Source organism: Netta rufina, assembly GCF_964035555.1.
Source record: "Netta rufina genome assembly, chromosome: 1".
Taxonomy (NCBI): domain Eukaryota; kingdom Metazoa; phylum Chordata; class Aves; order Anseriformes; family Anatidae; genus Netta; species Netta rufina.
Genome location: NC_140123.1, coordinates 174,855,996 through 174,868,989, shown reverse-complemented (window position 1 = coordinate 174,868,989; position 12,994 = coordinate 174,855,996). Strand labels below are relative to the sequence as shown.

The 12,994-nt window shown below is 37.3% G+C and overlaps 1 protein-coding gene across 1 annotated transcript in view; it reads right to left on the bottom strand.

The window, feature by feature from the left end:
- The window catches only part of NELL2 (neural EGFL like 2), a gene marked incomplete at both ends in the record, with an annotated part of 149,025 nt that overhangs the window by 67,707 nt on the left and 68,324 nt on the right, over positions 1–12,994 (bottom strand). The window contains 2 exons of the mRNA XM_084286757.1: positions 7,629–7,757; positions 10,327–10,429. Of these exons, the coding sequence (XP_084142883.1) occupies positions 7,629–7,757; positions 10,327–10,429 (232 nt within the window). The remainder of the gene's footprint in view (positions 1–7,628; positions 7,758–10,326; positions 10,430–12,994) is intronic.

The following is a 12,994-nucleotide window of genomic DNA, read 5'->3' as shown; positions in this document are numbered from 1 at the left end:
TCTTGGTGTCACTCCCGTCACATTATTTTACATCTCCAATCTTTGCTTAAGTTCATGATTTCTCTGCCCATCTCCTGCAACCTGAGTGGGCTATTAGGACAGAAAACATGCTTAAAATAAAGGTAAAGTCACTCAAGGTCTAGATTGTTTGACAGAAGCTCTAGATAGCTTTGGAAGGACACAATAAACATTACAACATTTCAGAAATATCATTTTCAACAGTACATAGAGATGTTTTTCTTTCAATTTGCCCTAGTTTTTGGAAGGGAAGACAGACTGTTGAGATAAAACTATCCTTGTTACACATGCAGTAGGAGATATTGTTCAAGAGCTACCGGTGCAAGTGAGACTCTTGGAAGAAAATGAAATCTTCATCTTAGCCTCATGAAAACATTGCTGGACTCCACAGACATTATGCAGTTTGAAAATATAAATCACAGGAAATTTTTGAAAACAAATACTGTCTGCCATCATGTAATGTTTTACTTGGCAAACTGCATCTTCTTACTATTTAATATCTTATAATTAATTCATATGGTAGTGTATACATGATAAAACAAGTAATTATATATAGCTCTCTGTCAGGCATAAAAGCATCCCAGGGGGCTCTCCTTAGGCACCAAATAACTAGTCTGATGTAGCTGCACACTGAGAATAAAAAAGATGTTGTATATGATTAATTAGTGAATTCCAAAAATTAGAACAACTTACTGAAACTACAGTTCGTGATCCATTTCCCCCTTCAGCAGTACACTGAGTTTGAAATAGGTTTTAAATTTGAATTGCAAAATAAACTTTGCCTTTTTCTGAAATTATGACAGTATCTCATCATTTTCAACTGTGAATTTCAAGATTTTAACAATACTTGCCACAGTTAAGGTTTTTGTTTTCCTCTATGTAAAAATGAGAATAAGAAAGAAAAGTGATAAATTTTTTATACAGAAACTACAAATATATATCAGTTTATGCCACATGTGTATATTTTAAAACTCCTTGTCGGAAGATAGACGCAGGCATATAGGATACTATCTGTGGTAAGAGACCATGTGGGTGGGTTAGACTGCATTTGGGATTTGGGTAGGATCTAAAGTATGTAACATATTCCCACAAGCTATTCAGTAAAATACTGCCTGTTCTACAGAAATAAGTGGAGATATCAAAACTCATCTCTCTCAAATGATGCCTCATAAGTTAGAGTATTATGGCACATATAATCACTGTGGCTGTTATTGCTCTGCATGCTTTATGAAAGAATCTGTATTTTAAGATCACTTTGGTTTAATGCCTAGCATTTCTGTGCATTTGTTACAGCTCTTGGGGATCCAGCCTCCATGGATTCAAAGATATATTGCACATTTAGACTAAGGTTTGAAAAGTTAGGTAAGCAATGGCTCTGAGTACTCTTCAGCACAGAAGCAGCATCTAATTCTCTCAGTAGACACCTCCCAGCTACTAATGAAAGTTGGAGACAGAAGTAAACAAGAACAAGATTAAGGCTTTAGTTTCTTTTCTCTTTTGCTTAGATTGCAGATTTAAACATTTTGTATTAAAACATTAACCTTAATTTCTCTTCTAAAACCAAAATGCAACATATTCTTTTATTGCAGGTAGAAAAAGGTTGTCTGAAGTAAAAGAAAAGCCTGTCATTAGCAAGCACTGGTAGTGCAAAGAATTTAATAGAGTTTCCATTAGTCTCTCTTTATATGATTTGTTTCAGTTTGTTTGTTTGTTTAAGTCAATAACATTTCTATCAGTCCTGGTTATGGGTAGAATTGGTCTGAATATCCTTCCCATATATAAGTAAATAAAATCAAATAACACTGAATCATATCCTGCAATCTGTAAATGTACAAACTCTACCATTGTTACAGGCAGTGGTACTACCTGTACCCAAGTACCACACTTTATGTACTGGTGTCAGGCATACTTCTGGTACATGTTAAGTTAGGAATATATTTTATTATCTTCCTGCATAAGAGCCATGGCAGACAAGACGGACTCAGACTACCCTAAGCCACACTGACACATTAGAAGTGTCAGTGAATATTCTTCAGATATAGATTTCTCAGTAGCATAATGGTGGAAAAAAGCACATTTTGTGCTTTTGCTAAGAAAAAGATATTAATAATTGATAATATATTAACTGTTTAATATTAGTATTTAATATTTAATGTGTAATATAATTAAGTTTAATTACTTTTTAATAGAGATTTGAAAATAACATTCTGCTTCCCTGGAATGAAAGCTTTTCTATCTGCTTTATTAGTTTTCCAACACAACCCAAAATGACAAGGTAATAATTCAAACACAGACAGTTAATGCAGATAGGAATCTTTATTTCTTAACTATATGTGATACTATTGCTGCAGCTCACTTACAAAAAAGAATTTACATAAGAAGAGAGAAGCTCAGGAAGTCTTCTCACTTTAACAAAACTGACAGTACTGCACAGCTCCTAAGTAGGACTCTCACCTAAAGAACATTGTGCATCCTGTAGAGACAGCAAGACTAGCAAATAGCAGAGTATTAGTTAATCACAAGATTTAAAATAATATATTTAAATACTCAGGGGTTTATCTCAATTTCAGATGTCTTTATCTGATTTACTTATATTCTTCTCAATATTACACTCCTTAAGGAGCAAATGTGTCATTGATTACTGCCAATATGATACCAGGTATATTTTATTGTAATTTGATTATTTCTTCTCATTTTTGTAAGATTTCTTCTCTTAACTGCAATCCGTAGAAATCAGACTCAATCTGAAAACTACCTTATTTTTGTAGTCTGGTTAGCCAGTAGATAAAAACAACAAAAAGCAGTAATCTGCCTATTATGTACATGATGATGTGCAACAGTTTTGTTGTTACATTGTTTGTTTGTTTGTTTTAATGTATTTTTGGTGTTTCTTTCTGTTTTTTGTTTGTTTGTTTGTTTTTGAATAATATACTAGCATTTTTACACAAACATGTGGATAAATGTAAGCTTCCATTAGTAAATCTTTCCAAGCAGAATGAGAACATACAACTCTAAACTAAGAGAAACCTGATGACATCCAACCAAGTGTTGCTTCCAAACTACTTTGGACATCTACTCTAGAAGGAGAGGGTTCATCCTCTAAGACTGTTTACTTCCTTCATCCGAGGATTATTCAAATCGAGACAGCTTATTCAAATGTGGATTTCTACACTGAATACCATGTTCCCTAGAGGGAAAATCATCAGTGAAACTCATGTAATACTCAAATGTAAACAGCCACTCAGTCTTTGCTCTCATCTCAGCTGCTGCACTTGAAACTGGGACAAACATGGCAACAGAAGAGAAACTAGGAGAGTTATTGAGAGAAAGAGGTAAATTGGAAGAAAAATGGAAAATGGTTCACACAGTTATGTTTAATAATATTAAATGCTTCCAAATATTGTTAGGATAAGTTAGCTATGTTGCATACTGCACAACTAGAACAACTAAATTCCCAAATACCAGAAAATAAATGTTATGGCCCACACAACCATATTGTGGATTTGGAATGTGTGGAGAGTTGACCCAGGTCAGCAATCAAGCATCTACCAGCCACTCATTCCCCCTCCTCCAGCAGGCTGGGGGAGAGAATCAGAAGAGCAAAACCAATAAAAAAATAAGTTTAATAAGTGAAAAGAAAAAAAAAAGGGGGGAGGAGGGGAGGGAGGGGGAAGAAGTCATGCAAAAGCAATAACTTACCACTTCCTATGAGCAGACTGATACCCAGTCAATCTCTAAGCAACAGCCACCTTAGAAAGGCTATTCCCCAGCTTTTATTGCCAAGCATGACATTATATGGATGTAAGGGATATCCCTTTGGTCAGTTGGGGTCAGCTGTCCTGGATGTGTCCCCTCCCACCCTTTTGCCCACTGCAGCCTACTCGCTGTGCAGGAAGTGAGATATAGAGAAGGCACTATTCAGCAACAGCCAAAACATTGGTGTGTTATCAACAGTGCTTTAGTAACAAACCTAAAACACAGCACCCTAAGAGCTGTAAATGAAGAAAATTAACTCCATCCCAGCCAGACCCAAGACATGATGTAAAATGGCCTCTGCATCAGGCAAAATCCTCTGGATAAATAATGAAATAACCTGAGCAGATCATGCTCAGACACAATGCTTACAGAAGACCACTGCATTCTCCTGTCTTCTTACTTGAGCCTACCAGCAGACTATTTGCATACCATCTTATTTCAGTAGATGCCTAGTCTTGCTGTCTGGGTGCATTTAACTCTTCTAGATGCATCAATGTATCCTGATAGCCAAAAGTCACAAACTTTATCCTTAAAAACTTCATCAGAAGTCCACCACCACAAATGTCATGGGCACTGAACACTCTTTGAAATATATCCTGAAGGGTGATTGTCAGTTACAGAGGACTTCGGGTGTTGCAGTGGGAATAACTAATTATACATCATCAGAACATCTGTTTTTGTAAAATGTTGATGTTAAGCAGGCTATATGCCAAGGATACTATATTGAAAAGCACCTACACCTGAACACAGCATAATCCATACCCAACCTATCAGTAAAGTATCTCAAACTGCTTAATGACCTGAGGCAGAAAGTGGATTTCAGAGTACTTGTAATAAGGCTTAGGGCAGGTAAATGAAGAAATCCCACCTCTTAAAATATTGCTTTTAACAGTCCTCCAAAGGAAAGTTAAATGTGACATAAATCTTAACAGGTATTATTGTTATAAAACAGAAAGGTATCTACCATAACAGTATCTAGAGACATCACTTAGCTTTGGAAAAGCATCAGTTCTTTCTAGGACAGAAGCCAAACTTTTCCATCATTCAGATGAAATGTATGCAGTTTTTCAAGACCCATACTGAAACCAGCTTTGAATATTTTTATTTTTGTTATTCTACCTTACAGAGAAATTCTACCAATGGGAGCATTGCTATTTCTACCTATTCTTTGAGTTTTGCAGTGCTCAGGAATGAATCACGATTGGTGAAGTTTGGCTCTAATGCAGAATAAATGACATCCAATTTTGCAGTATATTTTGCTTGTTAAGTGAGAACATAGAAACGGCTATCATACCCATAGGCTATAGCCATTACAAAATGCCCTCTTTGAAAAGCTTTGTGTTAGCTTGACATCTCTTCACTTCATATTGTTAGTAATTAAAGCCACAATAATGTCACTGTGAGGAATGGGTCTGTGCTAAGAGAGCTTGGGACCATTTGAGCCATTCAGGATGAGGGACAGGACTCTGAAAAGACTTGGAATTATATTATTGCTAATGTGACCTTTGTTACTACATTGCTTAATATTAAGACAGAGCTTCCCTCCAGAAGAAAAAACTCAGTATCCGAAGAGGTATTTGGGCTGGAAAAAGGGATACAATAGTAAAAGCACATCTCTGAAAAAAAAAAACAAACAAAAAAAAAAAAAAAACAGGTATTTCAGTCTCCTTTGTCCCCTGCCCCCCACTTCCACAAAACACAATAAAAGGTTCAAATCTGTGACCTTAGTTCCCATCTGTCAGCATATGACCTCTACACCCAGTCCGAGAAGGCCAGTCAAGTCCAGTTCTCAAACCATGTGGAAAAGGTGCATAGTTCAAGCACAGGGTTTCAGCCATGGCACATAACAATCAGAACATGCTGTTCTGACTGCAGATTGAGCTTCATCCTTGCCTACAAGAACTTCATCTGGAACGGACCCAGTCTCATGAGCTTTGCTCACATGGGTACATCTTCCCAATGGGACTTAACTATCTTCAATGTGAGTGTTACTGGATCAGGTCCTAAATCACACACATTTTTAGGAGATCATTTTCTGCATCCATACATATTAATACAGTGATTATTTTAATGTAAATAACATACCCCAACCTTCTATTCACTTTAGCAAGTTTTTTGAAAGTGCAGAAGTAGACTGATAATTTCCACACAGAAACAATATCATTTGCCCATATGGAAGCACTCAAACCAAGAAATCTCAAAAAATCATCATGTCTAATTCAGGTATTGCACAGACTGGTAAATCCTCTTATAATATGGATGCACCAATCTCGCATATGATAAACTACCATGTCTTCACCTTTCATCTAAACATTTCACCAACAGTGAAATCTAGAAGCTTCCTATTTTTAACTTATTACATGCCTGGCAAGTTCTACTCATAGCAACAGACTCTAATGTGAGTGATATGGAGATCACTAAAAGCATAATTTGTTTTTCTGCTTTCCAGTCAGCAGAGTAAGAATACAGCTGCAGGGGGCGGGGGGGATGGAATCTTAAAGCACATGATTTCACTCTAATTCCACAGTTTCAGTAACCAGTGACTCCCTCAGAATGGTAGTGGCTGATGAAATCTCCTTGAAATTCAGTTCTGCAGCCTAAGCCTCTGCATAGTCTCCAAGGGCTGTGTGGCAAAAAGTGGCTGATGCTGCAAACCAAGCTATACAACTGGTCCTGATGTCAGATGTCTTCTGGGACAGGATGAGGGGCAAGGGATTTGTTTCTCTATGACTTAGTTCTAATTCTTTTAACAGATTTCCATCAAATGGCTTACCATAAACGTTAAGCAGAGATGTATGTGAAGCTGAATTAATCACACACTCCTTTCCTGAAAACAGACAGGAGTTCTCGCATCTAAATTTACAGATGAGCATTACCACCAAGGCTAATGCAGCTACTAATTCAAGTAAGCTGCAGGCATTAACTTTTGCAGAGTTCAGCCAAAGAAACTGTCTTAAAATGCCTCAATCCATCCCACTTAATTGAACATCACCAGAGAGCAATCCAGGTATTAGGTGGGACTACAGAGGACCTTAGACTCTACTCACATATGCTTAATTTTCAATTCAGCTGGCTAAATCTGAACCAAACTGCTCATTAGTCAAAGACCGTGCTACTGGCAACACTTAAGCTTTATTGTAAGAATGACTTGATAGCACACTGATATTATGTATGTGATACCAGTGCTTCGGGCTTGCAGAATCAGGGGTTTCACAAGAAAGAGTAATAGTTAGCACAAAAGCAGATCGTGCAGAGGACTATGGCTTCTGCTGCAGCAGTGAGGATGTTTTTTCTTTCACAGGATTACATGAGAATTTAAAACTACAAATTTTAGAAGCATCACTTCTTATTAAGTAGTTTGTTGCTCCCTGATACCAAAAGAGTCACTCAAATTACAAATCATCACTCAGTATGACTAGCTAGTGTGTAATTAATACTAGTATCTAGTGTATTGTATTTACTTACTTCCTGGGTTGAGAGAATAGGAACAGACAGTGGTGAAAAGAGAAACTATCATACTGAAATGCCATTTAGATGTTTGACATTAAGGTTGCCTGAATATCTGGATATTATGAAAATAAAGGAAAACTTTCCTATGGAAGTATGTTTCTAATTCCAGACCTCAACCATAGCAACTTGCAACTTTTACACTTACCAGAATTTAAAAATAAAAAATAAATATATAAATAAATAAATAACACCTTAACTGGAGAGATAATTATTTTAGCTGATTAATATGCTGCATATCTAATTCATTCCATTTAATAGGCACATCACTTTGACTACTCATGAATTAATACATTCTTTCTGCAGTAAATAATACAGTGAAGCTAAGCATCTTTACAAGGTGTTACCTTCACAGTAGGCGTTGTCCTCTCGAAGGGCTCTGAAGCCATCTCGGCAGCTACAGACAGCTCTGTCATCCAGGTTTCGGCAGACAGAATGCTCCATGCAGTTGTGTCCTTCGGTGCAAAAGTCATGGCCTGTTCAGAAACAAATATGATTGAGGGTTAAGAAGAATCCAGGGATTATAAAACACCCCTGTCAAAGACAGGCGTATCTTTTTTCAGTCAGGTCAAAGAATACCTTTCTATTGTTCATGAGATTCTGAAAAATAAATTGTACCAAGCATGATGAAAGGAGTAGTAAAGGCCACAAGAACAGACTGTCTCTAGGTCTTCGATTCAATTGCAGGTTATGGCATTGATCTGAAGGCAGCTGGGTAGGGTGTAGGTGGCTTGCTTAAATCCCCTTATAGTCTCCTAGTCATTGTTAAGTACTTTTACAGGACATCTCTTAATTATGTGTATATATATACATATATATTTTATTTTATTTTTCTGGTCAGACATTTGTAAAAGAGCTCAGTAGCTTTGTAGCTTTGACATTCAGTAGTTCATTTACTAATGGCATTAGCCCAATCCTTTTTTTTTTCAGCATTTTTTATTCCCAAGTGTATTTACAATCTTTTCCCATTTAACTAGAAGTCTTTGATTACCATTGACTTGTTTTGCTTTTTTCTTTCCCTTATCTTTTCCTTTCAAGCTCTACTGACTGAACACTCTTCCCTGATTGCCTCTGTCTTTCCATTTCAGAGAAACTTATTTTTAAATTCTCACCTTTTAACCTTTCTTATTTTCTTGTATTCCTATTTTTGTCTTTCCATTTTTCCTGAGTGTGACTGCTTTTGACTGCACCTTAATTATGATTTTTTTCAGATTCTGAAGTTCTTTTCTAGACTAAAAGACTTAGAGTGAGCCTTTCAACTCAATAGATGCTTTTTTTTTTTTTTTAATACCTTGTGTATGTTCTCATGAAATCTAATGTTGCTGAACATCATTAACTCAGACTTTATTATATGGAATCTAATCTGGTTGTAGTAACTGACTTGAAGCATCCAGACTTCCATATCTATTAAGGTGTGAAGTTTGTCCTCTTCACTATTTTCTCAGCAATTTAATTTGCTCTGTAACTGAAACATCAGAGTTGGTCAAGCAGCAGTACTTCACCGGTCTTTGCCAATAATTATTTCTTGTTTCAAAATCCCCCATAGGAGAAGTGGACAACATAGGTCAGGGGACCAGGATTTCTGTAACAGCAACAACTCCAGAAAGCAAGCTGGAATTTTCCTGCAACGCTGGCCTGTTACGATATATCAAACATGTATTTGTTAGCAGTAGGGATTATTTTTATCATCACTCCATCTGACTTCTGCTTCATATTTTGATGTAGAATTGCTTCTATGCCTAAATTATATGAGTAAGTCAGAAATGCAAATGGCAGAATCTGCCTGGAGGTCAGATCAAAGGTGTGTTTTGCACTCGGGCAGTTCACAAACAGCATTAATCAACAGAAACAAAGCAAAAAAAGGACAACAGAAAGAAGAGCACATAAAGGCAGAAGGTTTTAGTACTTCGACCCAGTGACATGGTCATCATGATGTAAACATCACAGACCTACTATGATATCAGAGGCAGGTGACTTCCCTTCTGTCTTTCCTGCTATGGATAAAGAGATTTGACTAGTATATTATTATTTTACTAATTTTGTGCTTATTTTACTTACATATTATATGTTATAATTTACCATAACTGCCATAATGCTGTTATCTAACAGGACATGGAGAAGCAAAAAGCTCTACACTTTTACTAGCATTAGAGGCTCTTCAGTACTCATTGATGACAGCAAAAGAGTGTGCATCAAGAGCAACCTTTGGCCATGGTGATATATACTCTTTGCCCTTTTGTTGCCTTCCTCGTTGAAGCCTGAGTTAATGACAAGGCAATAGTCTTATTTGGGGATTTCCTGGCCTTTATTGGTTTGTATCAGACTTTGGCATTACATAACTAAGAATGTAAATCTTATCAAGGAAGTGGACGATGGTTTTTGTTTGTTTGTTTTCCTTAAGATTCTTAACACCCATGTGTCAGCTGTATAATGCTGCTGAATGCATGCAGCAGCTTCTTGTTTAAAGAATAAAATATATTGCTCATAAGGGGCTATACTAGCATGCTTCAGGCAGGATTGAAAATGTTCAGAAAGCACTAATCTAACATGTATTAAAACTTTCTAGCTCTCCTTGGCACTAGAAGCACAGAATTATTTTCTCTGCAACCCCAAACAGGTAAACAATGCATGCCAGCCTCAGAACAATTGCACAGCACACACTGTTCTCCAAAACAGACAACTCAAAGCACCTCAGAAGGATGCTGGGGAACACAGACGTTTTTCCAATATCATTTTGTTTTGACACTAGATGGGGTGAAGGATAGAAAGTCACTAATTATGCATATGGTTTCTTTGACTTTTCACCCACTTTTGGCTAGAATGAAACACAGAAGAGCCAGCAAACATCTTTCACAGGATTTAAAATATTAGACATTTTACAAATAATTTTCAGATGTCATGATGCAGATGTTATCCATTTAGCTTCACAAAATCTGCTGTGATCATAACGTACAGGAATGCCCTATTCAAAAAGATCACAAAGTCTTGTAATCTATAAGAATACAAAACTACACTGAGCTTATATATATCCTACTATTATCTTACCTTTACAGATTTTGCAGCAACTGTGAGACAAGGGGATCTGTTGAGATTCTGGGCAGTTTAAAGTCATACAACTGTCTTTTGGAATACGCTGCATTTTGTGGTCCTGTCAAATTGAGGCAATCAGTTAATATTGTGGGAGAAGAAATAAAGATAAATGATAACTTTAGTTGGATTTAGCATTATAATGTACAAACAAAAAATGACTATGCCAAATTCCAGGTACCTTTGAAAACTATTTGAAAGGACAGCACAGCACAATAAAAGCATCAGGAACTACTCTATGTGAAAACCTTCCCAAGCAAGCAAAAATGAGGAACCAGACCTTAGCTGTAAAGCTACATGCCTCAAAAGTTTATCTTAAAACTATGCCTCAAAGAGTAACAATTATTTCTCAGAAACTGAGGATGCAGATTCCAGAATCAAGGGTCCTCCTTGTGAATACTCTAAAGCAGCTTTGTATTTATCCAGCAAGTAAAATAAAACTTGAACACCTCTGATCTCAACACTGTAGTAGTAACACAGAAGGAAACAGGCACTGATTCCCTATTAGGAACAAAGCACTTCCCAGTTAGATGTTTATCAGCATCTGGAAGTGTCCAATGCCAAGATGGTATCTGAAACTCTTCAGGCATTAGTGCAGGTCACGCACAGGCACTGTAGTATGACCACAGGGAAATGCCTACCTTGGCAACCAGGCTACCACAGAAATACCACCTTCAGGCTCTCTCAGGCCCTAAATAATGTGTTCTGAAGTGCTTTGGTCCTCTCATGGAAAAGACAGAAATCATAGCAAACACGTTCCTCAGAGGCATCTACCATAAGATCAGCAATCTGGTTAAAATATGAGCTCTCTGAACTCAGGACCCTATATTTCTACATGTAAGAAAAGTGCCTAAAATCATGCATATGCTATTACATGTATTATTGTATGGTTTAGCATTTGATTTTAAATCATCTTTGAACAGAAAATACAAAGATGAAATCAAAATTGCCACCCAAATTTTACATTAAACATTCGTGGCACAGAGCCTGAAAACACACTAAATCAAACCAGCTGCTGACGCATACTGTACACCAGAACAAACAAAAAACAACAATCCTTCAAAATGAAGAAAATAACCTTTGATAGAAATAATATCAGGGTAGTCTGGATTACATTTTATTCTTTTGCAGACTCTAACTTGGAAGAGAATGTTTCTTCCACTTGTTTTGCAATATTTAAACAGAAAAGAGCCTATCTATAGCAGATAGAACTGTCATTTATAATGTTTAAAATTATGTGTAACTTGAAAGAAGAAATTTTCTACATTGCCTTGTTAACTTCACCATAAGTCTTCAAGAACGAAATCTGTGCTAGTGCCATTCTTATCAAGTCTTTATTGAGTTGGGTTACTAATTATATCCCTTTATGGGAACTCTGGTGGTATTAAAATAGGGCCAACCTATGAATTCCTGGCTGACTCACACATTTTGCAATATGGGGATTTTCTGCTCTGAAAAATGGTTCACAAGCCTGCTCATCAGAACCAATATGTACTTCAGACCTTGAAAAAATGAAAATTTGAATCAAAGTTGCTGCATAACATTTCTACCAGGAAAAGCAGGCATCCCACTTGCAAACAAGTATCATCAACAAAATGCAGACTAGCATGGGCAACAGAGGCATTTTGTTCATAGAGCACCTGACAGCTGCAGGAAACACAAGGCAACATCATGTAAGTTTTGACGGCTGTGAGTTAATCACAGAATTCATGTCCCAGTTGCCATATTGAAAATACAAGTACACAGGCCTGAAAACCATATGACTGAACCATCAGTTTTCAGAATTATTTTTGGCCATCTTCTCCTTTCCTTTTGCAATGGATTTCAAAGTACCTACTCAGGGAATTAAGCTCAAAGAGATGAAAATCAATGAGAGAAAGACGAGGTTCACCAGTTGTACTTGGTAAAACACACTTTTTCACAACAGCATGAAAATGTTCTGAAATTTCCAGAAAACAATCCCATAGACAGCTCAGAGCCCCCTCCCTCCAGGAGGCAGACAAGGCACAAGAGGCTCCACAGTGCCAAAGGGGAAGACTTTCGGCAGGAACAAGAGCAGAGCACTGGCTCTGAAGCCAATGCAAACCTGCCATACATTTCTGACCTTCGCAGCTAAAAAGGATTTCATACCAGTTATTGAGTCTAGCAGTCTGGATTTCCTGCAGCCCCACAGAGTTTGTACAGTGTTAAGCATGGCTGTTAAATCCCCAAACCTGTGCTGCAGCTTCACAGAAGATATCCCCCATTTCTCTGCACTGGAAACGCATGCTCAGTTTCTCAGATCTGCACCACAGCATGTGGTTTCCTATCCGGAGGTATTTCCACACCATCTCTGCACCCGGGCAGGCAAACCGGGGTCCACTGCAGCCATCTGGGTAACACTCAACCTGCAGCCATGCCCTGGGGCACATTTTGCCCTTAAAGTGCATTTGTGGCCTCAAGAACATCTCTGTTCATGCAGCAGGATGAGACCAGCAGTATTGGGCACATTCTGCTTACAAATAAAACTACAACCCTTCCCAATTTCAAACACTAGAAAGACAACCAGACATCTGATGTGCCCCCCGCCTTTCCTTCTTTTTCATTATTTTTTTCCACTAAAAATTATTCTGGAGTCCAAATTATG